At 38.0% G+C, this 24324-nt stretch overlaps 1 protein-coding gene across 3 annotated transcripts in view; it reads right to left on the minus strand.

Moving 5' to 3' along the window:
• Positions 1 to 17385, minus strand: part of kcnab2b (potassium voltage-gated channel subfamily A regulatory beta subunit 2b) — a 45463-nt gene extending 28078 nt beyond the window's left edge. Inside the window, exon 1 of one of the 3 annotated variants that reach the window (XR_008904881.1) lies at positions 15039 to 17385. Coding sequence is in view for 2 of the 3 variants with exons in the window: in XM_056733819.1 (XP_056589797.1) it covers positions 15039 to 15436 (398 nt within the window). In the remaining variant the exon portion in view is untranslated. Of the gene's footprint in view, positions 1 to 4835; positions 5631 to 15038 lie in introns of those variants that run through there. The other 2 variants (XM_056733819.1, XM_056733820.1) reach the window with 2 other exon arrangements.
• Between the last annotated feature and the right edge of the window lie 6939 nt (positions 17386 to 24324).

Raw genomic sequence — 24324 nt, forward strand, 5'->3', positions numbered from 1 at the left:
AAAATTGAAAACTCGATGTTAAGAAATGTCTGAGAGTTCATAGTGAAATCTCTGGATGTCACTTACATTGTTTTACACGTAGACCACAAGAGCACTGTACAAGAAAACTTCAAGTCAATGTCAAAAGACCATGACAACTATAACATGTGTTTGATCATAACACCAGCTTAATTCACCAAATGCATTTTGTTTATCATTTATAAATATATCTCCTTTATAAAATATCTGAATCCCTTTGAGGAGTAAATCATCCATCACCTGCTCATCATGTTACATGGACACGGGTGATGCGGGACACACCTTTACTAACCAACAGCAGGACAATTTTGGGAGTTGTTGTAGGTTAATGACCAAAAGAGATTTTTCTATTCTATATATTTTTTTACAATGAATCAGGTTGGAAATGAACTGAATAATTCCAAATAACTTTCTAAAACTACCAATACGTATCTTCTATGATATTAAGTCACTTTTATGCAGTATTATGCTTACACTCTAAAAAATGCTGGGTTATTTCTGTAAACACATGTTTGGGTTAATTGTGCTGGGTCATAATTTTGGGTTGTTTGAGGTACTTTAAACACACAGTTGGGTTGCTCATGCTGGGTCAAATGGACTGTAGGGGTTATTTCACCACTGAACAGCTGGGTTGGGTTATTTTGACCCAACCGGTTTGTTCATTTTTCCACTTCATCGAACCTTCTGGATCCTTCACGCGTCTCATTGTCAGACGGCAACGCACATCACATCAAGCTGCTTTTATAAGGTAAATAAATATGATAATATGATTATTTTTAATAACTTGTGGTAAGAGCACACTGATTTTACGGTTTAATGCAGTATTTGATCTGTCGCTGTGCGGAGGAAGTGTTTTATTCTGTGATTGATTAACGTTAAGTAATTTAGCATGCTAATTAAAAAAAAGGCCTTAACAATCGCTTTATCGTTATGTTATATATATATGTGTGTACGTGTGCATATTTTTACTTTAAAAGGTTTTTATCCTTCACGTTAAATCCTCATGGAAATGTATGAACTAGCCTTAGGTCAGAAATACATGGTATAGTTCGGTTACTGTTTGTCTACTGTATGGCGTTGTAATGTTTAGTCAGAATTAGATAATTTCATACAAAACTTAATCTAAGGGGAAATTTTTTCATGTGTCTGCGACGTGCCGGATCCGACCAACTAGCAATAATTTAAAATTGAGCATTTTCGCGCTTTTTTCCCCTCAGGTAACGTTACCGTTAGCTGCATTAGCTAAAAGCTATGCCTCTTAATCTCACTGTTTATTACAATTAATGACATAAATAATGTTTGGAAAATTAAACAGAAATTATCTTCTGACACACGACAGCAAACGATAGAAATAACTGACTTTTATACCATTTTCCAGCTGGTAAAAATACAAGTGTTAATTTTGGCCATCACTGTATGTTATATCCTCAGAAGTAAATGATATACAATATGAATGTAGTGAATGAAGTAAAATACTAAAAGTGATTTTTGAAATTTTCTTCTAAAATTAGCATTTTTATAAGGCCTCTGTGTTTGTTCATTAAATGCATTTTAACTTAAATTTTGGTTATGTTTTAAGACTAACTGTCATATATTTAACAGGTGGGGACTTTCATGGTGGAATACTTTCAAAATGCAGAGACCAGTGATGTATTCTGCACATTTTGTGCCTTGGGGAGGAGGCAGCAATGACATCCCAGACCTTCGCCATTGTTTCGGGACATGCCATTGAAACTGACTTGTTGCTCAGTTGATCTGTTTCAAGTCCTTTTCTGTGCTTGATGTTAAGCAGTCTCTTCCTACTTAGGAATTTCTCCAGCATGCAGTTTATCGTATTGATGGACATGATGGACATCTTAATGTGGGAAGTTTTTGAGGACAACAGTTTTTTCTGGACACTTGTAACATGTTTTAAGTTGTCACATGTATTGTCTGTTGTCTGGCTTAGTTTTAATGGCACACTGTTTGGACTGATTCTCATGTGCCAATAATATATTTTTGAGTGTTCTAATGCTGCAATGTTGACATATAGAATAGGAATCTACAGTGCCTAATTCACCCATTTTTGTGTTTTTAAAGAAACTGATCTACAAAAACTTGTTTTTATGTGTCTGTCGGTGTTGGATGAAATGTATGACAATTGCATCGATTCAATAAATGTAAAGAAATAAATTTAATAAAAACGCATATTTACAATTGCATTTGTTTCGTGTAATTGTATTACAGAAAAATTATAATAATTTTACATTCCTTTCAGATTATTTATTTTTATTGGTAAATATAAAATTAGCAAGGCAATGAGACAACATATAACCCAATGTTTAGGTTATGTTAACCCAGAAACAAAGTTAACCCGACCCACTAGTTGGGTCAAACAAACAACCCAGCATTTTGGGTCAAATGGTTAAACCCAGCACTTGGGTCAAAATAACCCAGCGCGTGTTCTGTCCCATAGTTAGCCAGCAGCTGGGTTAAGGTTGGGTTATTTTCTAACCCAGCAATTCTTAGTGTGTATATGAGAAATAATAGATTAATTATCTTAAAGGAGTCTTTTTCTATAAATATATAAAATTCTGTGTTTAAGTGCTATAAGCAGGTCCCCGGTGCATCTAGCAACCCAGAAAACATGAAAGACAAGATCCCAGTAAGTTGTTTTGATGAGCCTTTCCGTGCAAGCATGAGAGTAATCGGGCCGTTCAGATTTCCCTCCTGTTGTGACGTAAAAGCAATTTCACGGCACTGCCGCCATTGTTGTTTTCACAAGGGACAGCGGTATACATGACGTCATGGCTAAAGTTCGTGGACAACATGCAAAATGCAAAGTCCTAACCTCGGAAGAGACAGGATTGTATTTATTTTATTTTAGTGAAATCCCTCAGAAACCATTAGTAAAAACCTGCTTGTTTGCATGAATCACCTCAAGCCGGAGTGCTTTATCAACCCGGGACAATACACGCAGGATTAGATTATAAATGGTTCCTCATGAGGGAATCGAGACCCACCTTACTCTATATTTATATGTGATTTGGCAAATGGGCACTTGGAGTTTGGCTGTATGCATGTTAATACATTATGTGCGCTGATATGTTTAGCTGCAGCAAGCAGATTGTTTTGCTAATGAACAGGGGCGAACACTGTGGTTGTTTCGTTTTAAACGTTTCAAATCAATCGTCCTTAGACTGAAGAATCTGTCAGAGCATACTAGTAATGCATTCATGTTGTGTGTGTAACGTTATAACTTGTCAATGAGAACGTGAGCGCATTAAGTTGCCCTGTTTGCTGGGACAGATATTTTTTGTCTCCGGACGAAGGATTTGAGACGTTGAAAACGAAACTAACCGCAGGAGTTTCAGAAACATAATTTAGCTTAACCATTGCCTTGGCAGTTCTTCACGTGTGTTGTGTTGACACGCCGGGCAAAATGGCGGTGGGGTCCGCTGTAACTAGTTATCATTTATAGAGACATGAACCAAAATGGGTTGCTGTGAGCATAGCGGTTTTTGACGAGGCAAAAAGGGGTTTGTTTACACAGCCATTGGGTGTTTTTAAGCAAAATATGTTCCAGATATTTCATGAACTTATTGAAAGTGCTCATGCAATGAGTCCTTTAACACTGTTTTTTCATATTTTAGGACAGAAAATGAAAGAATAAAACGAATATTAACTTATAAGTAGTATAATGCTAATATATTAGCATTTTAATTTATCTTAAAACTTCATATTTTAATGTAGAAAATGGTACAATAGTATAATATAACAATAGTATATATATACCAAATAGTAACATCATAATTAAAAGATTAATCAAATAATTTTACAACAACAATGTTGTTAGAGTAATTCACACTGAATGTAAAGCAGCGAAATTCTAAATGCAACATAACAGTGGCCAGGTACAGTACAAACACAGAACACAAATCATGTAAACACAAATCATGTAAAACAAAACATCATATGCCTATGAAATACACACACACTCCATGAATACTATTTGACACATACATATTAAAAGTTTTATGTCTTAGCCTTCATGATAATGTAAGTATCAGACGTCTGATCGCAGCGCTTCTCAGGTACAGTATACAGTTGCAGATTAATCAGGAAGTGGGCGATCCTCTACATTACCTCTGCACATCTACAAACTAAGTGCGTGTGATGTACAATTATGCAAATTACATTATGGAAGGGAAATTAGAAGGGAGGTTGGATTACTTTAAACTACCATAGCACACTATACTGTAGGGTGGAGTTACAAAAGACCATGTGCCATTTGCATGCTAAAAGGTAAAAGTGAAAGAGGTCTCTGTGTTCCCACATTGCTCAGCAGTGGAATTTGATCATACACTCAATTACATACAAAAACCATGCTAATAGTTTTAATGGACAATGACAGAGGCTCTGCTGTAAGGAAATCTCCATCCCTCAACTTAAACTGAGACCAGCAGGACAATGCGTCCACACGAGTTAAGTCCGTTTATCAATTTAAGGACTTGAACTTTAACGTTGGAGTTATGGAAGCCATAATGAAAATCTGCAGAAAATGTACACATAATACACAAATGTGAACATTAAGAAGAGCAATAAAGAGGCACCACTAAAAAAGAGGGCAGCGGGTCAATGCCTCCTAGTTATATCAGAATGCATTTTTTATTTTAATAAAATGATTTGAGCAATCACCACCAGCTCAACCAAGTTCTCAACCCACTTATGTGTCATTTAAACAATTTCTTACAATTAATATTTAATTGCCAGAGGCAGTAGTGCAAAGACAAATCTCTAGAAATGTTCAAGAAGACAAGGAAGAAACAGAGACCTACCGATATTTCATGCCAGTTCTCAAGCAGTGGTCACCAGAAGATGGCATATTTTGAACAGACAAATGACCCAGGGTGCGGGCCACCATGGCCACAGCCCTGAACTTGCTTTTGGTCCCCAAGCTGGGGCTGTTAGTGTTCTGTCGGTTCAATCTGTCTTCCGTGCTCCGGCTTACCGCTCGGTGGTCCGTGCACACAAACGACACCTGCATGCTGACGGCGAGCCCCTGCGGACAGCCTTACCGGTAGGAATTCAACTCTTAGAGAAGCAACTCGTTTTAAAATCTCCCAGAAGGCACCAGTGTTGTGACCTCTTACAGAAGAACAAATACCTGAAGTTTTATTTCTTCTAGTCCTTAGGATCAGGAGGTCAGATGTTCTTCTAAAACTCGATTAAATCTGTTAAAAAATGGATGTTGTCTGAAGAGCTTGTACAGCGTGTATGTCCATGTGCCGCCAGTATGAGCGTATTATAGGCAACTCCGTGTGTATGTGTGTGTGTTAGTAAGAATGAATTCCAGCACTGTGGCTCGGCAGCAGCCCGTGAAGCCGTGGACACCAATCACATCAACACAAAGCACAGGAGGAAATTCCACATCCATCCACGTCACACTGCAGAACATCAAGCATGTTTATTGGGTCTCCTATCTGCACTCCACGATTAGTCGCTTGTCTTTTTACACCACTTTCTCCTGCGATGCTTCAGTCTCCCGAGTCTCTTCCACCCTGGTGGCGTTTTATTGATGTTCCTTAACAGTTTTTTATACGTCGCTGTCCTGCTGAGATTAACATCTTATAATGTTGCCCACACTGAACTGAGCACATACATAAATGGCAAGCGAGAGTGAAAGAGGGGGAATATCTAAAAGAGCATGGTATGACCGTGTGTGAGAGTGAAAGAGAGAGAGAGAGAGAGAGAGAGAGAGAGAGAAAGACTTGGAAAGGAAAGTGGGAAGGTCCAAACTCATGCTATGTTGTGTTAGATCAGCTCGTACCTGATATTCCACACTGCCCACGCATGACAGAATGTTCAAGGACGAAACACAAATCTGTCATGAGCCGGAGTATTTAACGCACATGCTCATAACACAATATCCTACCAACAAGGAAAATAAACTACAAGGACACTTCATCAGAACAAATGTTTGACACATTTGCCATCACTTGTTAAATGTCATTTAAATACGAGTATTCTCACATTGTCCCGACTGCTGCTGCACTGAAAATAAAACTAGTAACTAAAGTATCATGTCTATTATACAGTATAGTCTGATCTGCAGTTACATTTATTTTTAATTCCTATATAGCTGCGGAAAAAGACCGTTTCAAAATTATTTTCACTTGTTCCAAATGTACTATTTATACTGCATGTATGTATGTGTTTAGGTAAAATATAATTGTTGTTTCATTCTGAGAACAACGAACACTATTTCTCTTGAATTTCAAATAAAAAGATGGTTTTCATTTTGAATTTATTTGCACAAAAACGGTCACTGGAGAAACAGGTCATAATAACAGAAAAATGCTGTTTTAGACCTCAAATACTGCAAAAAAACAAGTTCAAGTTCACATTTAAGTAGTGCCACAGTAATACGTGTACATGTATTTAAGAAATCAAAAACAATCTGAAATAACCTTGATACACTCAATTTTTTTACAATAGTTTCCATGTATCTTGTCATGCTATCAGTTTTTCACATTGCTTTTGGATGACTTTATGTCACTGATTTTCCTGATTTTGTTCAAATTCAACAGACACTTGACCGAAATGGCCACAGATTCATCTAGAAATGCGGATTAAAAGAACTTTTGGAATGGTATTTTTCAGTGACTGTACATACAGAGCTCTGATCCTTTCTCACCCAGAACAAACTCCTGGACAGCTACCAGTCTGATTTCTAGATCGGTCATTCCACTGACGCTGCACTGCTCTCTGTCATTGAAGCTCTGACACAGGTATGTCATTTAGAGTATCCCGGAGAGGTGAGGTCTCCGAGCACCAACATCTCGACACAGGGGTGCCTGTGAAAACTAGATCTTTCCTATCCCAGCATTCTATGCAATTCCTAGTCCAGGCTCTTGTTCTGTCCAGACTGGACTACTGAAATGTGCTAATGGCTGGACTTCCAGCTTGCACAACCAAACCTCTAGAGATGATCAAGAATGCAGCGAAAGAGTGGTCTTCAATGAACCGAAGTGACACACATCACTCCTCTCTTCATTAAGTTAAATTGGCTCCCTATAGTCACTCGCATCAAATTCAAGTCTTGTGGTGCCATCCCAAAAAGGTAAAAAAAAAAAATCGCACTCACTGTTGATCCATTACACATTTGTGGAATAATCTGCCCGCTGCTACAAGATCAGCAGATTCTGTAGCAATCTTTAAGAAGCGTCTGAAAACACATCTCTTCCGTCAACACCTGACCAGTCTCTTTTCTACTCTTTAAAAAAAAGAAAGATTATCTCTGTATACTGTGGTAGGCTATATGAGACAAGTTTTTATTGCACTTATGCTTTTTGTTTTCCTTATCTGTAAGTCGCTTTGGATAAAAGTGTCTGCTAAAAGACTAAATCTAAATCTATAAATAGCATAATGTAACATAAATAATTAACATAAACGATTCTGCATTATTTCAATGTCATTATCATGTTCAAGTAAATTTGACCAGTGACCACATACCTTCTTTTAAAAATGAAAACACAACAAAAATCTTTTTTCATGAGGCAAGTAGCTGGAGAGAACGCAAGCAGTATTAGAAAAAAAATAAGAAAAAAATGAATTCATATATACTCAAATAGCAAAATGTCTGCTTATCTCCACATCATGTGAAACTCTGTGCATCATTCTATAGGATTGTAAACCAGAGATCAGAGGGAAAGCTAGAAATATAAAAACATACAGCTATACAGCATACCACCGACCGTAAACACTCTGAGATAAACTCTTTAATAATCTGACACGCAACTGACACACGTCCCCCTAGCAAATTACAGCTCGCTTGCGCCCTAAAGCATCTCACAAAACCACTGAGTGATGAAGCGACTGCCCAGTTTTCATGCGCTCGGGATTAGCCAAACGCATGTCATTTCACCTCTAGATGAAAGGAAGTGGACAGGCGGCTTAAGTGAAAGTACAGCGTTTCCTGAATGGCACGTTGACACGCACCTGCCTCAGGACACAAAGACTCTGACAGCAGGCTTGTGTGATGTGGCCCTCAAAGTAGCGGTCCATTAAAATCCCGTAACAAAATACTGAACTCATGCATCCGACATGATGCACTGTCTAGAGAGAAAGAATGACAGGAAATCATTGCATGAGATGAGGTGGGAAACTGTGTATCTTTAGACATAAAAGTTGAGATCCTTTGGTCGGTCAGCATCATCCATGCTGCTGCAGAGTCTAGAATCACGGGCGCATAATATTTTGCAGGGAAAAGACCCAAAAATGTCAAATATTGGTTTTAATATTAAGGTTCAATACTGTTTTAGAATGTAGTTATTTGCAGGTGCTAATGCGAGTTCTGATCTTTCTGTCCTTGTACCGAATAATACCTCCGTTCCCCAGTGCAAAGCACTGAGCATTTTCAGGAGAACACATGATCCAACTTACGAAACATAGCCCACTTACTGGCCACTGTGAATAAAAACACTTTATCATGATCAAAAATATTTTGTGTGTCACTGTGACCCTGTTAAGGATTAACCTGGAATCTACCAGTTTTACATTTCACATTTCTGCATTTGGCAGACGCTTTTATCCAAAGCCACCACCTGTTAGTGGTTTCCCATTCTGCCAGTTGTTGTAAATCAAATCAGTGATAATCGCTACAGGTAACAGAAAATGTGCAATGGATACATAAGCCCTTTTTGAATTATCATTACTGATTGGAAACTTTAGCTGTAGCCCATTGTGTGTCAAACAGTTTAATATAAGACTTAATGGTGGAGACGTGACCTTTCAAATGAGAGAGGTGGTGCGTCAGAGGTATACTTAGGGAATAGAAGGGCTCTTGTGAAACAAAGAGACAGCAGTATGGTCAATAGTACAAAATAATAATTGTAGTATATGTATACTTATATAATACACATATATATATATATATATATATATACATACATGTACTGTATAATTTTGTATAAAATAGTCTAAATAGTTTAAGATGAAGTTGGCCTAAAGCATGCGATTCAACCTTTTTAGGGTCACTAGACAACACAAACAAGGGCACATCAAACACCATCAAGACGTCGTGTCTCGCCCTTGATAAGAAGGTGAACTACCGACTTATCTACAGTCAACTAAGCTCTGGAAAATCCTCTGGAGTCGTTCAATCATATGCCTCAGAGCAGTGCTCAGTCCCTCTCCAGTGAGCTTCACCACAGGGCTCCTGCTCTCTCATCGCAAGCAAAAAATAAGCATATGTGGGCAATAACTTCTCACCTGTACAAACACTTCCTTGGCTGTGTAAAGTACATTCACAAATAGAAATCCCTTTCAAATGATAAGAAATGATAAACGTTTCTTAAGATCTGAGATTCGTACTTTCTAAAAAAAAATATTCAGTTTCTATGAAATTTTGTGTTACTTTTAACATAACTTTGGTTGTCCCTTTCATTTATTTGACATAATCAACACATAGTGTGTTAAATAGTATAACAGCAACAGTGTTTATACACATCTTTTTAAAGGGACAGTTCATCCGCAAATAAAAATACTGTCATTATTTACTCGCCTTCGAGTTGTTCCAAATCTGAATACATTTATTTGTTCTTATGAACACAGAGAAAGATATTTGGAAGAATGTGTGTGTAACCAAACAGTTCTTGGACCCCATTGATTATACCATAGAAACATAATTTATATATTTTTTGTTCTGTTGAACACAAAAGAAGACATTTTAAAGGATGTGAACAGCAAACAGTTCTGGGTGAACTGTTTTGACTACCAAAGTAGGTAAAATTACAATGGTAGTTAATAACAAGTAAATCTATTTAGGTTTGGAACAACTAGAGACTGATTATTCCTGACAGAATTTTAATTTTTGGGTGAACTGTCCCTTTAAAAGTTTAGTAGACATTTCTTTATAAGACGTTTACGTTAATGCTGTGAATTATTACAGCAGAATGGAACAGATCATCTGACTGAGCTTGAGGCTTTAGATATCTCAGTGAAACCCACCAAACACTTTCTGATTATGAGGTAAAAATACATAGTGAACCAAAAATGCACACATCTTCTCAAAGTAACATAAATGAACAGTTTAAACATAGTAGAGTAAATGGAGAAAAGTTGTCACTGTGCTGTTTGGTATCATTGTGTGCACCACACTGAACATGGACCAGAGAAAGCAAAGCATAGAGCTGTCTGAGGAGCTCAGAAAGAAAATAATAGACAAGCATGGTATAGGTTAAGGCTAAAAGACCATCTCCAAGCAGCTCGATGTTCCAGTGACAACAGTTGCAAATATTTTTAAGAAATTGAAGGTCCATGGAATTGTAGCCGACCTCCCTGGGATTGCCCGCAAGAGGAAAATCGTCCCAAGATTGAACAGAAGTAAAGTGCGAATGGTAGAAAAAGAACAAGGGTAATAGCCAAAGAGATACAAGCTGAACTCCAAGGTGAAGGTAAATCAGTTTCTAATTGCACCATCCGTCGCTTTTTGAGCATGGAAGAAGGCCCAGGAGGACTTCACTTTTGAAAGAAAAACATAAAAAAGCCAGACTGGAATTCGCTAAAAATCATATTGACAAGACACAATCCTTCTGGGAGAATCCTTCTGTGCAGATGTCTCATTGAATCCTTCTGTGCAGATGTCTCATTGAGAGCTACAGAAAACCTTTGCTTTCAGTGATTGCCTCTAAAGGTTGTGCAACAAAATATTAGGTTATGGGTCCCATTATTTGAGTACATGACATTTTAATTTGTTTTATTATTTACAATATTATGTTGAATAAAAGATAAAAAGCAAAGTCTGATTTCTATTAAATATGGAATAAACAATGGTGGAGGCCAATTACTTTTGTCAGTTTCGAGTTATTTCAGAGAAAATTGTGCATTCTTCGTTTTTTGTGGAGGGATACCAACAAATTTGAGCAAATATACGGACAATAAACACTGTATACTTCTCCCAATGTATATGTTCCATGTAAATGGAAGAAGAATTTGATGTCTTTCCCCCGCAGCAGGCAGTAACCCAGCAGGTGGATAGCATGACAGTAAAGCACTGACAGCAATTACATCTACATATACCAGCAGCTGAAACTGAAAGCTGGTCAGCAAAGCAATGTGAAGAGTGTGAGGATCAACAAATTCCATAAGCCTCTTCCAACCAATCACATGCACAGAAAGGGCAATTAAAGCATGGTAGGGGAAAATCTGTACAGGTCTGCAAAGGTGCAGATGTTGTAAATCTGACATCCCTCCCTATTATATGGCCCTTACTTTACATACTGTATATGACCAAAATTATCTGAACACAAACTGATCTAATGAACAGGCTTGGCTACTTCAGCTAAAGGTATATCTTTTAATAAATGGTTTTAATACACAACATTATTTACACAGCATGCAATACTCTCACATTTAGAGTAAAATAGGACACTTTTCTGTTCCATCTGCTGTCAAAGGTCCATAAAGAGATGTGATTTACTGGTGTGGAACAATTGTGGAAGTTCATCACCCAACATCAGCACCTGACCTCACTGATGCTCTCGTAAATGCTGACTCAACATATCTTTAGAGCAAATTTGCTATCACTTACACACATCCAGCCACCAACACAGTACGTAGTGCTCTTAAAAGACAGCAGTGAGATGGAGGAAGTGCTTTTCTACATGACTGCTCTCCCATTTCAAGCTGACGGTGCACTGCCCGAGCAGCTTTGATTCAGAACGCCTGAAGTACTCTCCCTCTGTTCCATCACTCATCATCTTAAAAATGAACTGCACTTTGTTTAAAGCAAAATGTATGCCGCCTGGCCTTTTACTAGGCAGGCACTATAGTCTGCAGTCAACTGCTTGTTCAACAGAACAGAGAAAATGAACATTGCTTGCAATTATTAAACGATAATTGGTATAAATATTACGGACACATTTTAAAGCAGATTTGATACTGAATGCAACTGTACGTTCTTGGAATCCATAGTGAATATTTGTATTCCTATGGCAACATCTTTACAATTGCAATTGATTAATGTGAATACTTATTCAATGCAAATGTACAGTAAGTGTGTTTTTTTCCGATAAGAAAAATGAGGTCAAAATCTGACCTTGAGCATAACTGACATAAATCAACAAATCTTTGATTCTCAAGAAAGAAGACAAAGATGTGATGGGAACCCAATTAATTTGTTAAAGTTTTATTGTACCATCTTCTTATCTAGGTTTAGGAAACTGTTTTATGAGCCGTTTGAGCTCTGTACCGCCTTAGGAAAGTCTTTATCCAGAACAAGACTGACAATCTTATTTATTGTGATGGTGAGATTAAGCAAGACAGCAGAAATGTAATGTGTGCACTGTATGCATATATGTATTTATTTATAATTCAAGCTGCAAGTCTTCCTCCCCAGACTGTAACCACATTTAATCCAGAGTTTATGCCCTAGGGAGTAACACGGCATAAAAAATAGAAGGGAAACACGGAAGGAAAAACAAAGAGACAGAATGAACAGCATTTAATTAAAGAGGAAATAGAGCAGAAAAGAGATGTGCTTGGTTAGCTCTACAGAACGACCACACCACAGACAGAGAGAGAGAGAGAGAGAGAGAGAGAGAACACCTCACCACTGCACTAAATGACTTATTAATCATTACTCTTATACAAGTCTTGGCCTGACAGTTAATTGCATTGTGTTTTAGGACCATGGCAAAACACGGGGATGGTTGACGGAATGTCTTAAATCCGTGAAAAAATAATCTCAAGTAAATGTTATAAATGGATCACTAAACATGACAAATGAAGATTAATAGCTTCAGGAAAACAAGCTTTGTGGCACACAATCCCCAGATGATGTGCGTTTACTGCCATCTTGCGATCACAGATAGCACAACAGTTGATGAGATTGTATTACTCTCTAGCCTTAACTCCGTGTAATTATTCTGCCTCACGTGGTCTCGGAAATTCGATAATTCCCACTTCAACCCGGAAGTAGCTTCACGATTTAGTAACATCGTAAGTATTTAGTAACTTTAACAAAACATTAATGTTAGCATGAAAACATTACAATTAACTGCTTACATCAAAAGTGCCCCGTTCCATAAATTATTTCACGGTTTAAAGGTGCAGTTTGTAAGAATTTTGGAGAAAAATATTGAAAAACAACTAGGCTAGTGTTATATATTTTGTCCAGCTGAGTACTTACAATATCTCAAATGTTTCCAAAATTCTAAAAGGTGACACGGGACTGTGCAGTCGCCTGTCAATGGCGTCATATCCGCGTTACCCTTTGCTATCGCCTTTCATGCTTTACCTCATCCGTTAACGTGATTTCTTGTTCCGGTATGTTGTTGTTTTGATCGTGCGCCCTCTAGCGGGGGTTTCTACAAACTGTACCTTTAAGTGGGAATTATCAAATTTTCGAAAGCATGTGAAGGCAGCATTATTTACTTATTTTTTCTTTATGTTGTGGACTGACTTCTTTACAATGTTAAACGTGCTGGCTTCTCATGCTTAACATGGTCAACTTGTCAAATAACGAGTTGGACGTATTACATAGTATTTCTGTGCTCGATACACTCTACCAAGTTTCGTAAAGGTTTCGGAATGTTTTTTGGAACATGAAAAACCGCTGGGTAACAACCTTTCCTAGTCTCTTATTGGTCGATTCTCCCGGAAAAGCAGGCCCGCGGCGAGGCGGAAGTAATAGCCACCCAGGCATCAACCGATAAGAAGACCAGCTTGTCATCAAGATTGTTTGCGCCGCGTCATGATTGGCGCAGCTTTGGTCCTGCAGCTGCAGCTCGCTACTCTTGCAATAGTGAGAGAAGTTGAGGCATGTTTGTTTGTTCAAGTCATTTCAGTGATGGATGTTATAAAAATGGTGGATATAACCCACGATTTGTAGATTGTTTGAAACTGATAGATGGAGCGGTCCCAGCGCTAAAAGATGCCGGACATGAACCGCACACGGTAAGTGAAACTTAGTCATATGTCTATGTTTTGTTGGCAATCGCCGCATACGTGCATAATGTAAACAACACAAACTTATATTGAATAAACAAATGGACAATGTGATGCTCGTGATTTAGTTCCTCCCCCCCACAAACCTCAAGGAGGTAGTCCGTTTTTGGAAATAATTTTATAACTGTATTTATCTTTTATCAATTTGATCTAACTAAATACTCTTCACAGATACAAAGTGTCTACATTTTAAAAACGAATTTGCGCACGCTAAAGACGTGAAATATGAATCGCCCCTAAAGCTACAGAATCATGTGGGGTCCTAAATGGGAACGATTATATCAAGGTTGATATGGGATAGAGAAAGTAATTAGTAATAAGTAACTAAATACTTTTTGGAGAGTAATTTGTAATCCAATTAAAATATTGAAGTAATTAGTAACTAGTAATAAATTACTTTTCAGAGTTACCCAACACTGGCCTCGTTAGGTACTTCCATCTTGCGCAACTAGCCCATTAACACAGTATCAATATTCATGGTTTGTAATATTACTGTTATTGTCAATACCAGTACAATGTGAAATCCCGATGAGTAAAAAACACATTTCAAAGATCTTACTGTATGTAATTTGAAAAGCCATGAAATAACAAAAAAGAATCACACTTTGACCTGAATGGGAAGGCATGGACACAAACTATAGAAATTCTAAACCACTTCTGTCAAAACACCAACAAACTGTCCTTGATTATCGTGCCAAGGACCTTGAGTCTCTCGAATTCGAATGAGTTTAAAGCTGTCATATACAGAAGTAGCTGACAATCCTAGCATGTATTGACCAGTCAACTGACCATGTATAAAAGGAAAGCACTTAATCCAGGCCACACAGCTGGTCCAGACCCCTCTGTCTGTGCTTGAGACTTGCTATTTTCTATGGATGACTCAGATACACGCAACCCGAATAAAACAGACTCCATGACACTTGCAAAGTAACAATATCAGAGAAACTACTCCATTTCAAAATCACCCAATTATTAATTTTTCAAGGATTTTTCAAAGAACCTCAACCTCTTTATTTCCATCAGACACTTACCTATACCTCATGCCAGTCTGGAAGGAGACAGACTCTTGAAGTGACACTCCATTGCTTCTCAGGAAATCCTCCAGGTTTTTGAGCTGGGCGGCTGCCCGCACCTCTCTCAGGCTCCTAATCTCACCCAGTTCCCCCCCGCCCTGCCGCAAAGGGCAAAGGCCCTGGTCGGACAGGTAGCGGTCGATGTCGCTCCGCATGCTTTCGCTGAAGGACAGTGACAGCATCTTGCCGCTGCTAATGCTACTGCTCCTTCGTACAGTGTTACCCGGCGGTCCATTCTTGGGAATCTGTTCGGAAGGCACACTCTGTTGGCGGATGGGACGGTGGCTTGTGTGGCTGGTGTGGCCACCGTGCACGACCCGCACATCGGTCAGACTGCTTCTGTGAGTGGCAAACATGCCCTGCGACCAGGTGACCCGGTGCCCGACTCTGAACTATGAGACTGTGTTTCCCACAGGCACAGAGTTAAGCGTGACAGAGACCAGCAGACTCATGCAAGTCAGTGGCCTTGCTTTAAATAGCGCCCGCCTCCCTTGACAATCAACACCAAACTCACACCTCCATGCATTGTAATCAGAGATCGCACAACCCACCCTCCATCTCTCCATGTGTGACCCAAACACCATGGCAAATTTAAAGGAGTAGTTCACCTTTAAAATGAAAATGATGTCATCATCTTGTCGTTTCAAACTTGTTTGACTTTCTGTCTTCTACAGAAAACAAAAGAAGGTATTTTGAAATATGCTGATGACAGAACAGCACAGCCACCGCTTCACTCCTATTGAGTTGACACAAAACCAATGCAAGTGAATTGGGGGCTGTTAACAACATTCTTCAAAATATCACATGACAGATTTTTCATTGAAAGTGAACTACTACTTAAAACTGAAAGATATTAACAGAATAAATTTGTGTGATCGGGATGGAAGCGAAACTGGAATTTTGATTTAAACTATGCATGCGTGCTCAAGCAACAGAAGTGAGTAGACATTCAGGCATGCACACGATCCAAACCCTGCTGCAGTTGCTGTGGAGGACATGAGGGCCAGATCTATTCAACATCTAGTCAGATAAATCAACCAGGCGTCAAAAAATAGACTGGCACTGACCCCAACAAAGGCTGGAATTCTAAAAGCAAACAAGACATGATGTCCTATTCACTTATAATTATAATACAGCACAAATAGAGGCCCACTTGATAGGTCATATTTATTCTTGTTACGCTAGCAAAGGCAAAGGTCAGGGGTTTGATCCCTAAGGGAAAACACATATGAATGCACTTTTGAGTTGAATTAAGGTGATGAATAAATGTAAAAATATTCTTACATGACAAGAAAACTAGTTATCAAAAACATTTAATCAGTTGTTATAGATGCTTTCTAAAATGGCAATAAATAATCAAATTTGTCAACTGATAAATCTTAAAAGTAGAGATGCACTTATATTAGCCAATAATCGGAATCGGTCAATAAAAGAACATTTTCACACTGTCGGCTATCGGCCAAAAGTTTAAAAACAGCCTATGATAAGGGCCTATAAAATGCAATGAATGTGTGCTCTGTATAGACCGTTTCATCGGACGTGCGCACCGGAGTAAACCTCCGGTTTGTGTTTGGCTAGTGTCTAATGATATTACTATTTATATTATTATTTCACTTTATAAAAGTATTAAATAAACGATGTGTCGAATGGATTTGTATGTTCATTTTATTAAATAAACGATGTGTTAAATGGGTCCTGCAGTTTGGTCGCATTTTAACAAACCATAGTACACTGACATCTAGGCGTTGAGATTTGTATCGCAGTCTAAAGACAAGTTTAGCCAAGTAAAGGTTCTTCTCGGTTTCTTTTGATTGTTATCAGAATTGTTAGTCACTCTATTGTTTGTGAATGTGTATCAGAAGTTCAGTTAGGGTCACAAAAGTGCGCATGTGCAGCAAAGTTTGTTCATGTTGTTAAGATGAAACAGTCTTTCTAGAAAATGTAAAGCAGCATTACCAGTTTGATGTTCAATATTAATAGTCATTATATGAATTAATAACATTTAAAAGTTAAGAAATACTAATTTAATCTTCAGAATCGGTAGATATCACTCTGAAAATATATCTCCTATATGATCTCCTTTCCACAGTAGCCAACTAAAAATGCACACATCCAAACAACAATTAACTGATGGTATATTCAGAACTATACCCTGTATTACCTCAGAAAACCAGATTTTTTTATATAATTTACTTGAACATCATAACATCCACAGAGCACTGTTACCTGTGTTCGCTTTTTCATAATTAAAGGGATAGTTCACCCAAAATGAATATTCTTTCAACATTTACTCACCCACTTGTCGTTTAAAACTTGTATGACTTTCCTTTATCCGCAGAATACAAAGGGAGATATTTTGAAGAACGCTGGTAATCAAATAGCTGTACCCATTGACTTCCATTGCTGTTTTGTGTATACAATAGAAGAGAATTGGTGCCGCCATTTTCCGGTTACCAACATTCTTCAAAATATCTTCTTTTGTGTTCTGCAGAAGAAAAAAGTCATTCAAGTTTTAAATGACTTGAGGGTGTGTACATACTTGTCATTTTTGGGTGAACTATCACTATAAGACTTCAGGAGAATTTAGAGCAACTTAAATCATACAGTAAAACTAACAACAACCGTGCCTCCAAGCCAAGGACAGCATGTACAGTATATGTCAGGTCTCATTCGACATATTTTAGCCTGCTTGTTCAAATCTCGACATCTCAAGACAAAGTACAACTCGTGAGGGTCTCGGAGGGTCTCGAGAGTCAGTTATGGTTGGAAAAAAAGATGATATTTGATTGGATTCAACTTTATTGTCATTGTGAGGAGATAATAAAATGTTAATTACTCGCCTCCCATAAAATGTGTAGCATAAAGCTTTAATCCAGAAGGTTAACAATATTCTCCCCTCTCGCTGCATCTCCACAGTTTAAGAACTCCTTATTTGTTTTTCCTCATAACTAAAACATCACTGTGCAGAACAGCAGACCAAGATACTCAACTGTGCTTATTTAAATCTCCACTCACCGCACCTCTGGCATGCATATTCCCATAACCCGGACGGGGCTGTGGTTGTGAGCAGAACCACCGTGCAACATCCTCAAGCAGGACTCATACCCATCTTAAGTTCTGGCTTTGTACTCACCCGGTTCCGTGGAGGGCGAGTGACATACGGGTTTTGCACTATGCTGCTCATCTGATAACTTAGATCTGGTCCACACACAAATGAAGACAGTTTTCCACCAAAACTGAGACTGCCTGATATGAGACTAAATGACGGCAAAGCTCCACCCCTCAACAAAATCAAACGCCAACCACTTTTGGCGAATGTCATCTGTAATGTTTGCTGAACCTATTATGGTGCAAGAATGCTCCGCAAACATTAATTATTCAGGACAGCTTGTGCTCTAAAAGCCTTTGATGTTGCAGCACAAAAAAAGAGGACTAAAAGCCATTTTTTCTCCTGTGTTTTGTGCCAGTACAAAATTTTGAAGATACAACCAAGCAAAAGTGCAGAAGAGAATCAAGAACAAACTGAGCAGTGAAGAGTGGCCAAGTCTTACAAGATAAGATGGATTCCTTATTCTGTCACAAAGAATATATCAGGAGAAAACCTACTTATAACAGGGTATTCGTAACCGGTATATGAAAATGGATAGAAATACCATATTGTATATATAGTAGAATAGAATAGATAGATTCCTGCACACAGAGGATAGAAAATACTCAAGTGAAAATGTTAGGCAGCTGAACGTAAAACGCAGAAATACTTTAGATAAAACAGAGGCTCAGATTATGCGTGTGAGTGGAAATACAACCCAGAACACGGAAATAATGCTGCTCACAGCAGCCTAATACATCAAAAAGCATGTTAGCATTAAATACATTTATATTGCTTGTGTTAATTACAGTGAATGTTGCATCCATTGCTATTATTTCTTATTTAGGACTCCAGGCTCGCCTTTTAAACAGAAGCATCTATTATTTAGCAGAGACCCTTTCCAAGTGAAGTCACATCCACTCTAATTATATAACTCATTTCATGGGCCGGCACATATCTGCACTCTTTTTTAAGAGACTGAAACCCTACCGAAATGTCAATAGTTACGATGTTTCATGAAACTGAACGGACCAAGCAGAAATCATTAAGAAATGCTACCTCCTGTTTTAAAGATGTTTATGACAAGAATAGTTTTCACACAGATTACCAAAGTCAGGAATAGACACAGTATTGCTCCGCTGGATGAAAATAAATAACGTGTTACTGTGCAGAATGCTGCTGATGAGGATTGAAGGTACGGCCTGATCTCATACATCGTGCTCGAATTTTACGAGGTGGCTCAAGCGATCTGAATCCTACAACAATGTACAATTATTAGAAAAAAGCCATACTGAAGCCCCTCCCATAACACCACATCTGAACCCAATGTCACTGGCACAAAAGCAAATCGCACTAAAATGTACAAATGAGATTGAATGAATTCATGCGATTAGCCACCTTGTAAAATAGTTATGAATTGCTGTGAGATCATGTTGGAAGGAACACTTGTAGATTCTTTAATTAAAGAAAAAATATTTCATTTTGTTAGACTTCAAGTAATAATTCACCCAAAAACAAAAATGCTGTCATCATTTATCGGTCATCATCTCACCCTCGTGTCAATTGAAACCTGTATGACTTTCTTTATTACAAACAACTCAAAAGAAGATATTTTGAAAAAAGTAGGGTGGCACCCATTCACTTGCAATGGGTGCCCTAGCTGTTCGGTAACCAACTTTCTTCAAAATATCTTCTTTTGTGTTCTGCAAAAGAAAGAAAGTCATATAAGATTGAAATGATAAGAGGGTGAGTATATGATGACAGAAATCACATTTGGGGGTGAAAGATCACTTTAATATGTAATTCTATAGGTTAACCAGGAGCCTCGTAGTCTTATAGAATTACAGAGTAACTGGAGAGACGGATTACTGTACTGCTGTAAATAAGTCGGCAGCTTAAGTTCAATAAGTGCACAAATATAATATGGTTACTTATAATCAATGAGAAGCATTCATGACCTAAGCATGTTACTGGTGAGTAAGTGATATACCAATCCAGCTCAGTCACCACGGTGCCCTTGAGCACTTAAGTCCAGGATCCCCGTAGGGACATTCTCGGAGTTTAGTGGACTGTATAGTGCTCTGGATGAAAGCAGAGATGTGTTTATATTTACACATGAAGGGTTGATGTACAGTACCTGTAAAACTGCAGCTGCCTCTTTGGACTGCCATATCGAGCTCTAACGCAAGCAGAGATGAAGGACAGATAAAGAATGTTTGTAAGACAAGTAGAGGTGAATCTAGCGTAATACAATTTTGAGGAAAAGTCCACACACCTTTGTCCAACCCTGATTTTACTTAATTTAGTGCAGGTAGTTAAAATAATAACATATTGTAAGATGCAGCTCATTGGTCATGTAAAGATACTTTACATTTACGCATTTGGCAGATGCTTTAAACCAAAGTGACTTACATTGCATTGTATTATACATTTGATTCTTACTATGTGTAATCCCCTGAGATCCACAGGAAAAAACATCAAATCAATAAATAAAGAGTTGATATAAAAATAGACAACTTTTTAAAATCTAATTTAGAGAACTACATTTTTCTAATATCAATATAATCTAATATTAATATCCAATTCTAATATAATATATATGCATTATAAAAAAACATGATTTTTGAGTTATCTGCTTTGCAAATGAACTATTTGAATATAAATGCATAATTTAAATGTAAGAATCATGTGTGGCAAAATGAAACAATCTACTGTTAAAACAACAGTAGAACTAACCTTAATGAGACTATATATGAACTATGAGTATTAATGAAAATTTCATCTTGTCAAAATGAAAAGCCTATCACTTAATATAACATTTGATATATTTTTCTGTTAAATAGGAAGGTAAAAAACGTAAAGGGTTTTTACACAGCTCTATGCATCCCCAGATCACTATAAACTGCTGCTGTTCTGAAAGAGCCTGTGTGAATACTCTGTCATATTTGTTCCAAGAAACACAAAAAAATAAAAAGTACATAAACCTGTACACTTCTGGTTTTATCTCTTTAAAAAAAAAAAACAAATATAAGATGTAAAGAATGTCTATCATAACTCTCAACCAGACACACTCTATGACTCCGTCAATGGATTGTGAGAAGGTTCTGCTCACGTGTAGTTGACCCCAGGAGAGTCAGTCTGCCGGGTGGAGAGAAGGGCAGGAGAATCTGTGTTAGGTTCGGGGTACATGGTGCCGTGAGGGGGGTGAAACCAGCTGACCGGCCTCACTCAGACTCTCAGCTTCTGTACAGGAAGGAAGTTCAGATTAATTCCAACTTAACTTTTAACTAAACAAAAAAAAAGAAAGATAGTTGATGAATTAAAACTTGGATGTATTGGACATTTAGTGGAGGTGCACAAATAAAAGTACAGCATGATGCAGGTCATCAGTCTAAAAGAAGCATGGCCAGTAGGTGGCGCCAAGTACTCGATTCCCACATACAGTAAACGCAAGTAACGCAACACACAATAGTTTAAGAGACCATCAGCTAGACTTCATAAGAGCTCATTTACATCTTTGTCTCATTTCTAATTTGACTAGGCTATACAATTCAGTGCCATTTTGTTCCTGACAGCAGACAGCTAAGCCATACTAAACATTGTTATATTGACTTCAAATCTTGTTCTCAAACGCATCTGAGCTTACAACAAACATTTGACTGCTATGATTACAAAACAATTGTTTCAAACATCAACACCAGATGTCAAACTGTAATCCTTGCGTGTTATTTCCAGCATTCTGCTTTTATCAGTTAAAAAGCATGACACTGCTGCTGAAAGCCTGATGGAGTTCACTTGATTTCTATTCGCATCGCTTAGGCAACTAATCTCATCTCCAGTCTGGCACAATTTCACCAGCAGTGCATTATAAACTGCAGCGTTGAAACCTGCACGAAGGTGAAGTGAGAGAGAGTGAAGGGTGGACACTTAACACGGCTCAGTGTGGCAGGTGGAGTACAGATGCTACTGCAGAGTGCTGCAATGTACCAGAAGAAACGGAGGAACAAACAGAGGGCCAGAGACGATTGTGGGTTATAGGCACTTAATGTATTCCTTACTATACATGTGTCATATTCAAGAAGTTCCAAAATCGAATTTAGGAATAAACGGAGAGAAGCTTGTTTTAACCAATGAGATTACAAAGACAAATGCAAAAACTAACAATATCAGTACTTTAAAATTAATATATTTAGCTGCGAGTTTAGACAAGCTTCCAGTCCAAATAAAAACGATTTGTGAAATCCTGGGTCACATCCCTAAAGAGCCTAAATCGACCTTCTGAAATGCACACGGATGATTAGGTACATTTTACCAGTCTTTATCGCGTCACTTATCTTGGGCCTCTTGTATCAGAATACGTCTCATATCTCAACCCTGTGGTAGGTCTACTGCTCAATTCACCTTAAGTCTGATGCTTAACTCTGTGGTTTTGGATGACCATGTGACAAAGAGACAACAGGTTCAATCTGGCCGTCGATATGTTTGCTGAAGCGTCCGCTGAGCGGCCAGGTGGCACGAGGTAGCAATCATCCCACATGACCTCCTATTCACGGCATCAAATCAGTTAAAACACAAAAGATGATAAATCATGGGTGATTTTATTTGGCATTTCAATATAAAGAGGAATGGAAATACAGAGCGAACGTTAGATTTATAATGTCAAGTTCACATTTCTGCTGTCTCATGCTCCTAGGGGTCCCATTGTGCGGGAGGGAGGCGGAGTTGTGTTGGCTATAATAGTCAAGCGTGAGCATAACCCTACACACATTCACACACACAAATAGGTCCTCTGTGCTCTCGGAGTGACGTTTAGAAATGTGAATGCAAACACATGCTTCAGACATGAATCCTGATTCAGAAATACCAATTCAAAATTCATGATAAAAATCTACTTTACATACGAAATTTTACCAGTGTACATCAACAAGGTCTGTCCTAAAATAAACCTTTGGAAATAAAGAATTAAGATGAAGAATTTAACAGCGAAATAAAGAGAATACATAAGGTTATGTAACTTATCTTAAGGACAAATACAAAGAGAGGTGGGGCAGTTTCTTTTTGAGATCATAATGCAGTGAAGTCTCACTGTTGCCTGATCAGGATTCTGGGCAGCTTACTGCATTGTCAGCATGCTCACTCTCTCTCTCTCTCTCTCGCTCGCTCACAGCAGTATCCCAACAACTCCGCTTCAATAGCTTCCAACTCTGCTGTTGCAGATGATGTGAGTAGTGGTCTGTGTATATAATAGACATTATCTTCCCCAAAGGTTTTTATAGCAGCTGCAAAAGACAGGAAGTGCTGGTTGCACGTGTGCCAGTTGTCATTAGGGATGCATCAAAATCCTTATCTTCAGTTAACTACAAAATCAATCATAATGGCCCTGTTATAGTGTTCTGTAATGTAAGGCACAGAAACTTGGGTCTGACAAACAATTACAACAATCACAGTTCTTCTGTACCGATAAAACCGAGTTAGGAGGACATTCATTTGACTGGTTCTTATTCCGTGCATGGAATTGTCCAGCAAAGTTGCCACTAAAGCTCACTTGAATTTGCTCTAGATTATCAGACATCGCTTGGAAATGGCTCTAACTAGTTTTCTTAAAGGGACAATTCGTGTTTTGCTGGGAAAAAAAGTCATACAGGTCTGGAATGACTTGGGGGTAAGTACATCTGAACTATCCCTATAAGAGATGCCTTCAAAGAGAAAAAGACTAAGACATCATGCACTTCTAGTCAACTCATCTACTTCATTTGAAGACTTCCAATCAACTTCCCATCAACATAAATTTTTCAAAGTTGTAAAAAGTTTTAAGTTTACGTTAGACACGCATATTCATTGATTATAATAGGAGCAATCTAGTTTTGCAATGCTTGCTTCCAGTACAGATGACATGATAGAGAAACGTGATGTAAGATTTTATTTAAAGACATAAGCCATAAACCAAAACCTCAGTATGTGGCAATAGGATTATATGAGATATAGCACACTCTATAGCTGACCCAAACTCTACAGTACCAGACCAATTCCTGATACAGACGGCAGAAAGTCTTGATCAATAATATTGTAAAAAAACATAACACATTGTACATTTACATAACTGAAATAGCATGATAAATAACAGAAACTTTAAATGCCTTCCTACACCCAAGTGTT

Source organism: Triplophysa dalaica, chromosome 20 (assembly GCF_015846415.1).
Source record: "Triplophysa dalaica isolate WHDGS20190420 chromosome 20, ASM1584641v1, whole genome shotgun sequence".
In the NCBI taxonomy this organism is placed as follows: Eukaryota; Metazoa; Chordata; class Actinopteri; order Cypriniformes; family Nemacheilidae; genus Triplophysa; species Triplophysa dalaica.